Source organism: Struthio camelus, chromosome 2, assembly GCF_040807025.1.
Source record: "Struthio camelus isolate bStrCam1 chromosome 2, bStrCam1.hap1, whole genome shotgun sequence".
In the NCBI taxonomy this organism is placed as follows: domain Eukaryota; kingdom Metazoa; phylum Chordata; class Aves; order Struthioniformes; family Struthionidae; genus Struthio; species Struthio camelus.
The window spans coordinates 110,678,104-110,692,009 of NC_090943.1; the positions used below are offsets into that span (position 1 = coordinate 110,678,104).

At 39.3% G+C, this 13,906-nt stretch overlaps 1 protein-coding gene across 1 annotated transcript; it reads left to right on the forward strand.

Moving 5' to 3' along the window:
• The first annotated feature begins 300 nt into the window (after window positions 1–300).
• Window positions 301–13,653, forward strand: LOC104143037 (protein-glutamine gamma-glutamyltransferase 5). Its single transcript, XM_068933827.1, has 13 exons — window positions 301–408; window positions 2,828–3,007; window positions 3,320–3,562; window positions 4,291–4,409; window positions 4,933–5,061; window positions 5,297–5,474; window positions 6,380–6,512; window positions 7,361–7,464; window positions 7,570–7,812; window positions 8,718–9,044; window positions 9,923–10,080; window positions 10,272–10,405; window positions 11,433–13,653. The coding sequence occupies exons 1-13, from the start codon at window positions 402–404 to the stop codon at window positions 13,039–13,041; spliced, it is 3,564 nt and encodes a 1,187-aa protein (XP_068789928.1). The 5' UTR covers window positions 301–401; the 3' UTR covers window positions 13,042–13,653.
• Window positions 13,654–13,906: the final 253 nt, after the last annotated feature.

Here is a 13,906-nt window from a genome sequence, read left to right on the forward strand (position 1 = left end):
GAAAATATCGACTTTCACTGAAAAGTGTGGTCTTAAAATTCATATAGTTGTGGTCTTAAAATATTTCTGAGACTCTCAGAGTCGTGGGATATTAAGAGTACTATGCTATAGGAGAAGTACCAAGAACTCTCCCTCCAGCCACAGGACTCTCCCTAATAATGCTTCAAGCTAAAATGAATCATTTATGAGCATCAGTAGACACATGGGTGGTGCCTCTTTCTAAACTGGCATTTTGTTGATGCAATATGCGTGACAGCCTTTTAGTTCTGAATATAAATGTTACTGAGAGGAAATGAGGTTGGTTCACAGAGGAGATCGGCCAGACCTTGCAGTGCATCTTGCTGAGAAGCAGGTAGCTCCACCAGCAGTGTGCTTGAGATACTGGTATAAGTAGAAGAAAAATGGAAGGTGAGTGCTTTGAAACTTTGTCACTTGAGTCAGGGCTGAAAGCTGGGGTAGTAAACTAGTCAGCTGTAAGGACATCAGAAAAAATTGTACTTATCACTATGTGGATTCAAGCCTGGATATTATTTCTGTGATTTAGATTTTCTTATTTATTAGTCAGAAAGATAAGAGTAACTTTTGAAAGAAACTTTTTTTAAAAGAGAAGGGGAGTGCTACAGAGAAGAAGTAGCCATTTCTGAGAATGAGAAAAAGCATGGGAAAGAAAATATTCTCTTTCTAGCACTGAGTACAAAGTTTTAGTTTTCAGTATTCTATTGTAAAAGCAGTTATTTCGTAATGGAAGCATGAAGGAGTCTCTCTTGAATGAAGGCAGAATGGATTTAGATAAAAGAAAATGCAGTGACTGGTTTTGGAGATTGGGTTTCTATCAGTGAAAGAAAACCAATGAGAGATACGAAATTGATTAGCTTTCAGTATTTTCTCTGAGGTGCACTTCCTTAAGAAAGCAGTTGTATGCTCTTTTGTGATCCAGCTATGATAACTGATGCTGATAACCACGCTGTGGGTTGACTTTAGAGAACTACCCTGAGAAACATGTAATATCTCAACTCCCTGCTGTTCCAGTTCAGCTGGATTGACTGGATGTAGTGCTGAGTGCTGTTGTCTTGGTTTATGAACTCCTTCAGAGGATGGTGAAGATGTGTCAAGTTCTTTCAATGTTCTTGACCATAGGAACTCCTAGCGTGTGCTAGGAATGGTCCTGATCGTTTCTTACCAGGACACTTTGCATTATGGTTGGCAACTGTCATAAAGATACAAGATTTTCAATTCCACTCTGTTACCCTCTCCTGTTCAACAGGTATGATGCCTTCATCAGCAACAATAATGATGTCATGCATGCCCTATTTTTGCTTGTCTTTGATGGTGATGCATGTTTTTAACATGGGTGACGCCTAGGTCTGTGTTTCTCTCTGCTGATCTCTGCTGAAGAGCTGAATCATTTATTCATTAACAAATTAAAATGCCTAGATGAAAAAAAAAGTGATTTTGATTTGAAGAAACAATCAGAAAAAGGTGTGTGTGTGTGTGTGTGGGGGGGGTCATTCCACTGCATTCCCCCAGTTCATTTCTGTAATAATTCACTTCCAGGATGTGATCCTGGGAAACATCATTGATTTGAGTGCGAAGTGCCCATGTGCCATGGGCTCTAGCTATGAATCTTCTTTTGTGTGGATTCTCCCTAAGTTCTGGATGGCAAAGATTACTTTCTACTACAGACCATCTTTCTATGCCCAAATTAATGCCAATGTAGTTAGAGAAACTGCACTGTTTGGTGGGTTTGCAGGCTTAGCAGGACCAAATGTGACCCTTCAGAATTAAAATAATATGCAAGACTTTGTAGTTCCATGAACCTGATTTCCAAAACTGCTGAGAATTTACAGCTCCCATTGTCTTCAATTAGAGTGAAGCACTGTTAAAAAGCATGAGTTGTATGTAAATAAGTAAAAATGAGTGTTGCCACCCATACTCCTAGCAGCAGGAGCATAATTACCCCTGTGAAATGACTGATATCGAGGCAGGATGCCTGAGGGTATCATCCTAGCTTATTGTCAAGCCAATCATAGCTATTGGGATAGTTTGTCAGCATTTAAAAAGAGTTGTAACTCATGAATATTTCCTTCTCCACCAAGTTTCTTAAAGATGTCTTAATTTAGGTAATGAAATGAGTGTCTCCAAACCTTTTACCATTTTTAGAAATGTAGATCTAGACACTTATATTTACATGCACATGCATATTTAACATTATTTATATTTTTTGATATTTGTTGATATTCATTTTTTCTATAATTCCCTTGAAGTGAGTGCCGTTTAGTCTTTCAAACCCATACATTTGTTATCAAATCTTTTTTCAGTTTGCTTTATTATTGCTTTATCATCTGTATAAATACCAACTCTCAACTGATAGCATGTGAAAAAATGTTACTGCTTGCTGTGGTTTAAAAGTAATTATATCTGTAGACAATGTGCTGTAATTTGGAGGGAATATTACAATACAAAATCGATTTTTCAAGTAGAGATACCAATATCATCCCTTGGCATCAGTTATATGTAAAACAAGAAGACATCATATAAAACATGTGAAACTTGTAGCGCAGCTTTATAAATCAAAGCATTATGCAAGTTTCCACCTGCGAGCAAAGGAAGAGAGAGACTTTGAAGGATACTTTTACGGATATATGTCTGGTCTTATTATACAGTTTCTCAGTGCTGCTGGAGTTTAAACCAACTCTTGAATGAATTTGTCAAAATGATTATCTCTGTCTTTTATCTTTATCCCCCACTTCACATAGTCTTGACCTTAGCCAATGATGTGATCTCAATTATCTGTTTTCTCCCCCATGTTCATTTCTCAATTCTGCAGTCATTGAGGTGGGAGATATTGGTCTGAACTGTCCTGCCAACTGCCAATGTCATAATACCCATCTCTTCGGAACTGATAGACAGATAATAAGGAGAGGCCAAGCCTTCAACTTTTATATTCACCTACAAAATCGGGACTGGGATGACTCTGTGGACGAGATTGTTTTCACCGTGGAAACAGGTAGTCACTCTCAAACTCTGTGTAGTCTTTCTCACTCCTTTGCCAGTAAGTAGCATTTCCCACAGTCTTCAATGATAAATAGTATCTATCCACTCATCATCTGTGTAAATAGATCTATCCACTCATCATCTTCCCCTAACCTGGGCATTGCTTCTACTATGCGTAGCTTTTTCATCCTGTTGAGAAAGTGGCAAGGGAGAAAGGGAACCACCCTTGGGAGCTTTACATTGCAAATGATTGCTAAGCAAATTACTTGTCTTCTACATGTGCTTTCTTTAGCCTTATTGAAGTTGTATTTGTTTTCCTGAAAAGGCCTCAGATCCTGTGAGTCAGATGAGATGAAATGCACCTTCCCAATGGGCAGATGTCTAGATCAAACCTGCTGGAGTGCTTCTTACAAAACTCATCAACCAAAATGCATAAATGTCAATGTGTTTCCTCCCTCCAATGCCTGCATTGGTCGTTACATTTTCAATATGCAAGTCACATCTTGTGGTCACACATACCAGCGGTGTCTTGGAGATTTTTGTGTCCTTTTTAACCCCTGGTGTGCAGGTAAGAGCTCTAGTGATGTTTGCGTGGTTTTAAGAAAAATGTTAATTATGAGTAAAAAGGTTGGAGAAACATATTACTTGAGTTGTAAGTAGGTGATCATAAATAGCCTGAGAAACAGAGAGGGATTTCACTTTTTATTTCTTTTTTCTTCCTTCTGCAATTACAAGAGTGGCCTTCTGCAATCAAGAGTGGCTAAGTGTTTTAATTTAGTTTCTTAGTGATAGTAGTGATATAGTATTTTTTTTTTTTTCACTTTTAGAATGGCTTTCTTTTGAGTGAGTGATATCACCATGAAATAATGTAGTACAGATACGAACGTAATTCTGTAGATTTGGTTCTGGTCTTAATTGCAGTCATGGAGTCTGTAGGACCCTTGTCAAAGTCATTACATGGCAAATATTCATATGCTGTGTACTTTTGATTGGGTTAAAATTGGACACACAACTTTAAACACATAAAGTTTGACTCAAAACTGTGTAGTGTGAAGATAAATTGAAACTGCCGTAACTCAGGTGTGCTATAGCTGGGAGAGACTTGATAAAGGCAATATTAAGCTGCAAGTAGAAATTAATTATCCATGAATGTGCAGACATCCAGGACCCTTACACATGTTTAAGAGTATAAATTTAAAAAAGATAGGAAATATAGGAAAGATAGGGTGAGAAAGAAGATGTAGACATGTTGGAGATATACATATTGTCTGACTGACAGCTCTGCCTCTTTTCCAGATGACCCTGTATATATGGACAATCAAGCCCACAGACAAGAATATGTTCTGAATGAACATGGGATACTGTATGAAGGGGTTCACAAGCACATTACCTCTAGACCATGGCACTTTGGACAGGTACATTTTCAAGATTTCTTCAGAAGTAGTCATCCTATTTTGTAAATAAATGAAGTTATAGTAACATCAGTTTAATACGTATTTTTCAGAAATTGATCTTATATTATGAAGTGTAAAAGGCTCTTAGGACCTGTTCAAACTATGCATGCACAGAAAGAAATCACTGAAACTCTCATAATAGCACAAACAATTGGGAGAAAGCTTTCTGTAGCAGAGCTGGGGAAACTACAGAGTGTTCTTGGAAAAGTGAAGCTAAATATTGTGCTTTTGAAGGAAAATGACCCCATTGATGAAACATAAGAAAAAAAACCCTGATTTTTAAAGAGATCTTATTTCATCTTTCTTCAAGCAGACAGACAAAACCAAGACGACTGTTAGCAGTTGGGATAAAAAAAAAAAAAAAACTGATGAGAAGAGAAGGGAGAGAGCAGCATAGGCATGAAAAAGACTACACTGTTGAAAAGAAAGAGACTTTATCAATGTCAGAATACCATGATACTTGTCTTAACTTCTCTTTTCTTAGTTTGAAGATGGGATTCTGGATATCTGCTTAAAGGTTCTAGACATGGGTGGAAGTTACCACCGTGGCTCTGATCGAGACCATTGTTGGCGCAATGATCCTGTGCATGTCAGCATGGTGGTGAACCACATGGTAAGATCTAATGGTGTGCGACCTCTGAATAGATGGGTCACGCCACATTATATTGCACAAGAATAAACTGCACTGTAATCTAACACAATGTGAGTAGCAGAAGAAAATTTTTCTGTGCTCAGATTCACAGGAAAAAAAAAATCATCATGTAAATTTCTGATAGTGTTGCGATATGCTTAAGATGTGAAGATTTGGTCAGGTGTTTAGACAGATTGTTTTTCTTTTCTTTTTCTAGATAAGTAGCCATAACACTAACAGTATCATGAAGATTCCAGAAAACAATGATTACCTGAAAGGAACTAAGCCATTTTCTTGGAACGGAAGTGTCCCTATTCTTCAGCAATGGTACAATGGCAGATGTAGACCAGTCAGATATGGCTACTGTGGGTCTCTTGCTGCAGTAATGTGCACAGGTATGATACCTCCATCTGTGCTCACACAGTTATCCTGATGGCAAGAAAGAAAACCCAGATCAAAAGCCTCTTACCCTAAAAAGTACTGCAAGCATATTATTTATAATCTTCTGATACAAAAGAAATTGAATGTTTTGCCCTGTTACAATATTATGTGGCCACCTAGCATAGCGTTTATCAACCTATTGCTTTCCTATATGGAAAGAAAAGCAAGAAGAAAACCAGTACTGCCTTCTCTCTGACCTTAATACTGTGTAGATCTCAATACTGTAGTTTTTTAAATAGCACAGGGCAAGCACTGCATTGTGGAAGCAGAATTTTATGCTTTGAGTGAGGTTTGGAGGATGAGTAGAAATACCAAGTTATGAACAGGAATAACACATCTAGTATTATCTCCTCCAAAACATAGGAGCAGCAAGCTACCATCCTCTTTTAATGGAAGAGCGGAGATAATAGTGAATTAAACTATATAGACAAAAAAATTGAATGCTAGAGTTATACTCTTTACTGATCCTGCTTCTGCATTGAAGAAAATTAAATTGATACTCTATAGATGAATCTATACACACTACACCTTTTACAAAAAAAATTAGGTAGAGATTTCTAAGTGTTGTTTTATTAATTCAGGATTGGATCATTGTTTCTCAACCTACAAAGGATCTGATTTTATAACTTGGAAGAGTAATGATCCACTCCTTTCTGCTAGGTTCTTTCCACGTTATGTTTCAACTACTCAAAAGAAATCTTAAAGAGAGAGTCATTGCACCCCAAATGTTGCCCTCCTACCCATATTTTGTGTTTAATTATTGAAAATTAGAATATATGAGAATTATTTATAAAATAAGTGAAAGGCTTGCTTGATTAATTCATTTCTATAATGACCCATGAATATTTTTTACTTACAGTGATGAGGTGCTTGGGAATTCCAAGCCGTGTTGTCACGAACTTCTGTTTTCCATGTTCAACTGAGAATCCCCTTGGAATCAATGAGCTTTTTGACTGTACTGGAAAAAACCTGTGTGGTAAAGACAAGCTATGGTAAATAAGAAATAAATAATATGGTCCTCAGGTTTTACGGAAAAAAAAAGAATGATAGGAGAGCATAAATCTGCCTTTTTAGTGTATCTATATCTTTGGTGCAGCAAGGCTGCTTAGTTTCCTAGTAATGCTTTTTACAAACATAATAATTACTCAAGAGGCAGTCTACTCAGTCTATGTGGTCGTTCTGATGTTCCTGATCACGGATTGCTTCATTCCTATCAACCTTTCAATTCATGTTCACATTAGTATGACATCATCACTCATCATAGCAGAATTTCATGTTGTCACCTGTTGCCAGTATGTTCATATTTTCACTGCACCAGAATTTTGATTGTATCGAAGTCTCATCTTTGAGAGGTTTTAATGGATTTTGCAGTCTTTCACATTTCAGAAAGATGATATCAAACTGAAATTGATGTATTCATGGGCTATGAAGAGGATAAGGATCCTATTCTAGCAGAAAAGGCTTAAAACTTATTCTTTGTTAAGCCAATAAAAATACAACTAAGACAGTATGGGATTTCTCTCTAAAGAATCAGGAAATAAATGTTAGGAAAGAAAAGAGGTATTTAACCAAAAGTAACATGTTGGTATGTTGCCAACTGAAAAAACTTAGGCTGAAAGAAGATTGTCTAACGGTCAGATCTACAGGCTCCTGAAACACATTTGCAGGATGAACAATATAAAACAAAATAAACAACCCCTATCCCCAAACGCCTTTCCAATATTAAGACAGATACTGTTCATTTTATGAAAAGGTTGTCTCTAATACAATTTTACTCCTTAGGAAGGCAATGAACTTAACTCAAGAGATGTCTTTAATGTTATATTCCTCCATGCTACAGGCGATACCACTGCTGGAATGAGTCTTGGATGACCCGCAGAGACCTAAATCAATGCTGTGGTGATTGGCAGTGTCTGGATCCAACACCCTTGGAAACAGGCAGAGGTAATTAAGATTTTTTCCTGTATCTGTTATTGTTTTCCTAAGCTTATTTTGCTCAGTTTCTCAGGTTATGTCCTATCATAACATTTTTATTTCCATTTCACTTAGGTTTAGCTTGCAGTGGTCCGACATGGGTTCGAAGCATCAGAGAAGGGGAGCTAGATTTGGACTATGATGGTCATCACTTGTTTTCTCGGCTAAATTCGAACTACATTGGCTGGCTTTCCCAAAGCAATGCCAAAAAAACAAAGCTTTTCTGCGACACTTGGCCATGTGGACAACATCTGAGCACTAAGAGTGTTGGCAGTGACCAGTGTGAAGATATCAGTGGGACTTACAAGTATGAGCTAGGTATGATGAAAAGTTATTACATGGGTTAAGGGAAATGTGAAATGCTAATCTTATAAAATTACCAACAAATGTAATTATCCTCTGTTAAAATGAGTAGAACAATCTAAACTTGACTTTTTCTGAGGAAGAGGAATATGTTTTTGAGTTCAAACAGGAACCTAATTCTTAACCTTCTAAGCATATTTAGATGAATCAAACAAAGCAGTCTAGTTATTACTTCCATTTACTATCACTGTTCCTGTGTGCAAGTTTTGGTCTCTAGTTAAAATATTAGAAGATTTTTAGATTATCTAAAAACCTTAAATTCTTTTAAACCCAGGATTAACTTCTTCCCTGTTGCCCCTTTTACCAGGCCTGTTAGGAAATATACTCACCTACTAAATTCTGGTATTACTAGGATATCCTGCTGTTGTTATTTCTGGGCTACTGATTACTGGTTTTCATCTTTCTGTAGTAGGGAGGAGTTTAACTATCAAATTGCCTAGAGGAGTGTAGAGTAAATTAGAGCTGTAAAAATGCGAGTTCTATTTTTCTGGAAAAATAACAAAAGAAAATTGAATATCTTAATGTGAATGGTGTATTTGGCCTTCTGAGACATGATAGTATTTCTTATTGACTCTAACTCTTATATTTTGTGTTTTACACTAATTATACATTTTGAAATTTTAATTTCTATTCTGAAATTTAACTAATGAAAATGAAATATGTATTATGAATCTTTTTTGAAATATTTATTTTTAATGCTCTTATGCATTCAGACTAGCATGTCTTGTGGTTTTGTTATCTGAGGGATGTGTTTTACATGAAGCCACTAGGTTAGGTTTCAGGAAGGAGGAAGAGGAAATTGAATTATCTTCAGTTTTTTAGTAGATATGACTACAATTATCTTACATCTTCCTCAACAGGTTCTCTGAAAAGCAAGGAGGCCTATTACAGGGCTTACAGAAGAATTTACCCAGGATACTGTAATGCTTCCAACAGTCATATAGATCGAGAGCTATCATCTCTCCGAAACCCATTCCTGAGTGACTCTGGTGTTAATATGAGGCTAAAGATGGCTAACTGCCCTATGTACGGTGAAGATGTCCAACTGCACTGGCTGCTAGAAAATTTGCGTAATGAACCCAAAAGTCTAACTTTTAATTTGTGTGCACAAATAATAACATATGATGGTTGCCCAATGGATCAGTTTTGGAAAGACAAAGTGAATGTCACCTTGGGTCCAAGGGAAGGTAAGAAAGGTGGATTTGTCTAATGCACTTTGGTTAACTTTTCAGCAGATGCTTTTTTTTTTTTTAAGACCAGGATTAGTGGAGATCTCTTAATACTGCTGGGAAGTGAAATAAACGCAATGTTCAATATTGACAGGTGAACTCCTTTCAGGGAGGTCATTCAGAAATAAATAGGGTATCAACACTGCATGTGTACTAAAAAGTTATCTGTAGCCTTTGCTTAATTTCTCAAGGTTTAGAGTTCATGGTGATCATCTGAAAACTTGGTTCTGCTAAAATTTCCACCGTGAATTCTATATTGAATACAAAGATAGTTACAGCTGTTTATCAGAAAGACATATTATTTCCCTCAGCTAGAAGACATTAGCCTGTGTAAAACATTTTTTGACCACTAAGGTGATTATTTCCAGATATACAATATGATAAGAAGTGGAAAGGTGTTCTACATCATGAACACTTATTTTCATGATTAATATAATTTTCCTGAAGAAAAAAGAATCCCTTTACTTAAACCATGTCACTATTAAGAAGAAATTTCATACCTGATGTTTACATTCTGTTTTATCAAGCTTTCATTCACCTAGGTTTGGTTTACTGCTTTAAGAATTACAGTAAAATGAAAGTTTCACAAAATTAAATAAAAAAGAATTTTCTTCTAAATGCACTGATGTAGTTATAGCCATTGAAAAGTGTGAAGCTGACTGTTGGATGTAGTAATGTATCACCCTAAGCCAGGAGACATCATGTCTGTTCTCAAAGACACTATGATAACTTTGAGTGCCAGTGCCTTGTAAGTGATGGTTAAAATTTTAGGGGGAGGGAAGAGGAGGAGCTGTCACCCCAAAACATCAGAATAATAATCAAAATTTTTTTTGCAGTGAAAAAAATTCCACTGTGTCTATCATATAATCAATATGGACCTCATCTCTGTGATCACAACATTATGAAAGTAGTTGTGGTCTCAGATCCAGAGTGCGGAGATGTTCTGATGGTGAGCAGGGATATAGTGATCAACAGGCCACCTGTTATTGTGAAGGTAAAGAACTGTAAATATAGACTTTATGATCTAAGAAACAGACTTTGGGACTCTTTAACCTATACAGATCATCAAACTGAAACATGAATATGAATAAGCTCTCTCTTTCCCTTTCATTTATTTACTTCAATGCTAATTGTGAGGGTTGCAAAAAAAAAATGTGAATGAGTTTGTTTGTTTGTTTTGAGTAGCTATTAAGCCAACCCAGGCTGAAACAACCCTGCACTGCAGAGATCTCCTTCTGCAATCCTCTCCAGGAAGATATGAAGAACTGCATAATGACTTTAGAAGGCTGTGGTTTATTCAAAGAACCAATGACCATTGAGTAAGTTCAATGACTATTTGGATAAGGATAATATTTGGGGTTGGTTAAAGGCTGTTAGGTCACAGCAGGTTTTGAGGAGGATGACAGTTCCGGTATTTTTGGTGTTGAGAGCCCAAACAGGACTTTTTGCTCCTCGTTACTTTGAAACTCCACTGAAAGTCTCACTCATCTTGAAACTAACAAAGCGTTTACAGCTGGCAAGACATGTTGTTCCTTCATTTTCCTTAAGATATAATTTAAGAGTGCTTTTCAAATTTTTAACTGAAGGGAAATACGCAGTTTCCATCACAAAAAAAAATTCTAGCTGGGTGCCTCAAACCTTATAATCCTATTGAGTTTATAATAGAATTGCTCTAAATATTCATGAATGCATACCTGAACAATTAGAAAAAGATAGTGAGAAATAGCAATGTGCATTCTAAGCTCATAACATGTTGATCACAAGAAACTGAAAACTTTCAGGATGCTATAGCATCCTTGAAGAAGTAGCTGGTCATTAACGTGAGTTGCTGTCCTTCATGACAAGGAGAACTGACAGAAGTTGGACTATTTTTGAGGGGAAGCAATTACGAGTAGTTCCTACTGAATGATAATAAGCTTGATGCCACAAAGGTCCCTGCTAAAACTTAGACCACAGAAAATGGGAAGCATTGAATATATTTCTGAGTTAAGTGTACTATGTTTTTGAAGAATTTAAGAAACTATTCTTCCCAAAGAATATCTTGACAAAGTTTCCAAATGCTAACAGTAAAGTAAAAACTATATGCAATTGACTATAGGGCAGTAGAATTTTTCATGGGTAGGAATAACACCTCCTTTTGCAGAAGGAAATTCTTGTCATGCTTTTCCACAACACTGATTTTTTGGGGGAGGAAGGGAAGAGCAACAAAGCTGTCATAACAAACTCTCTCTGAAAATGTCATAGCAAATCAAACCTAATAATATATATTCAATTTCTATTGCTTCAGGACTATGAGCTGTCTAGGGCCTGTGGGACACCCTAATTCTTTTCTTTCTGTTCATTCAGTTTGGGAACGTTGGCTTCCAATCAACAGGCACGAACCGTTGTGGAGTTTACACCTTACAGGCTTGGCAAGCACCGGCTCCTAGCCAACTTTGGATGCCACAAGTTTGCCTACTGCAAGGGGTGTGCCAGCACTGAAGTGTGTAACCCTGTGGGCCAAAATGGCATTCCCCCCGTGAGCCAGAACGGATCGCTCCATGTCTGTGAGAACGGGTCCCTCCCAGCCAACAGCTCTGCCTCTGTCACTACGGGGGACCCTGTTTTGCAGTCCATGTGCGAATATGTATGTATCCCAGTGTGCAACCCCAACTGTGATGCAGCGGGCCAGCCCGTGTATGACTTTGTGTACCTCCCCGCAGGCCATCCCTTATGCAACTCTATCTGCAACGCAGGCTTCAATCCAAACGTCAATCTTGGTTTTGATCCTGGATGCGATTCTGGCTTTCGTGTTATGTGCGAGACCATGCCTCCCCCTGCCTGTGTCCCAATGCCTCCCACCGTGCGTGGCTCTAATCCTGTCCCAGCATCCAACCCTGTGTGCACCCCAATGCCTCACGTGCTGTTTGAGTCAGGGTCTGGCTCCACACACCAGCCTGGAGGGGCACCAATGTCTTATTCTGTGTCTGTCCCAGCAAATAATGCAGTGAATGCCCTGCTGAATCACTTTATGGCTGGCTCGAGCCCCAGCTCAGCACCCCATGCAGTCCCTACCCACGTGTCTGCTCCATCATCCCACTCGGTGTGCTCTCCAGTATCTCACTCTGTGCCACCACCAACAGCAGTTTCCAGACCTTCTGCCTCCCTCTGTGGCTCCGCACGCTCTCCGACATCTCAGCCTGTGTACGGCTCGATGGCCACGCTACCATCTCAACCCACGAGCAGCCCTGTGGCCCACACTGTGTGCTCCCCAGGGCCTTGCCCAGGGGCTCCCCCAGTGCCTCTCGTTGCACGTAGCTCTGCCCCAGGGCTGCACCTGGGCAACGGCTCCGTGTCCCACTCAGTGTGCGCCCCAGCCCCTCGGCCCGTGGGACCTCCCGCAGCCCACTCGCTGTGCTCCCCGGCCTCCATCTCCGTGGGAGCTGCAGCAGCAAGCTTACCAGCCTCACGCCCGGAGGACGTGTCTGCAGGCTGCCTCGTGTGCCCCTCGGCCTCGCGTCCTTTGGCAGCTGCAACAGCCCGGTCTGTGTGCACCCCGGCATCCCGCCCTGTGTCACGAAGCACATGTGTCCCGGCATCCCGCTCCCTGTGTGGCCTGCGGTGGGGTCCCTCGTGCAATGCTGTCTCGCGCTCATCATTGCATTCCACCTGGGCTCCCGCCTCTCGGTCCACGAGGGGCACCACCGGGCGCTCTGTGTATACCCCTCTGCCCCGCACCTCATACGGCACGCTGTCACGCTCTGGCTACAACACCCTGTCCCGCTCCTCCTATAACAACACCTTGTCTCGCTCTACGTATACCACCCTGCCCCGTTCTACCTCTCCGTCGGCTTATGCCACCCTCCCTCGCTCTGAGTCCCGTTCTTCGTACACCCCCCTGCCTCGCTCGGGGTCCCGCACAACGTGGAACCCGGGTAAGAGCACTCTCAGCTACTTTAAACGCAAATATGTGTAATCAAGAGTAACCTAAGAAAAGCCAAAGCAAGTGAATTAAAGTCTCTGTGCAGATGCTTTGAGGAAGATTAGATGTAGGATAATGGAGAGCAGCATGTGTAGTCCTGAGTATTTATCCACACATCTGAGATGTGCCAGAAAGCAGACTGCTATCCAGTGATCAAGAGATGCATTTGATATAATACTTGTATGTCCTGAGATACAATATGGTGTTAGTGACAAATGGACGTGCTCCCTGTGGAGCCACAGTGACAATAGTTGCACAGCACAAGTAATCGGACTTACTTGCTCAGTCAAGCTGTTTTTATAAATGATGTTCTTTCACTCTCTTTTCTCTTGATTTCTTGCCATACATATTTCTCAGATCTCCCTGGGCTACAGCACTTGTAGCAAATCTCTCTCTCTCTACATGAAATGTGCTGTCCTTGGGATGCTTCAAAGAAATGGTAACAGACCTCACTTACTTACATCTTGCCTAACAGACATTGAGCCCCTGAGTACTGATATTGTTATGGCTCAGGTCAGTTCTGTGTGCACTCATATTTCCTTAGCTCTGATGTAATGAAAATAGTGGAGGTCACAGAGTAAGTTCAATCACTACAAATAACTGTTTAATAATAATAAAAAAAAAGAAACAAAAGAAATAAAAAGTGATTAGAATAAATTTGGTATTACTGCTTCTGATGTACTACAGTTCCGGTATCTGGACTCCAAAGGTCAAACTAGAGAAGCTGCAAAACTAAATGGATATTTAATGCCAATTTATTAGCATTCACAGCTGAATATGTATTTCAAATAGCACAAGCCAAAATTTTTCTCTCATATATCGTATGCATTTAGGTTCATGGAAAAAAATCTAATTCCAA

What these genes read in the sequence shown, in the direction of transcription:
- LOC104143037 (XM_068933827.1), top strand. An exon ending in GACCATGGCACTTTGGACAG is followed by an intron (nt 4,410 to 4,932) that starts GTACATTTTCAA and finishes CTCTTTTCTTAG; the next exon opens with TTTGAAGATGGGATTCTGGA. An exon ending in ACCCTTGGAAACAGGCAGAG is followed by an intron (nt 7,465 to 7,569) that starts GTAATTAAGATT and finishes CATTTCACTTAG; the next exon opens with GTTTAGCTTGCAGTGGTCCG.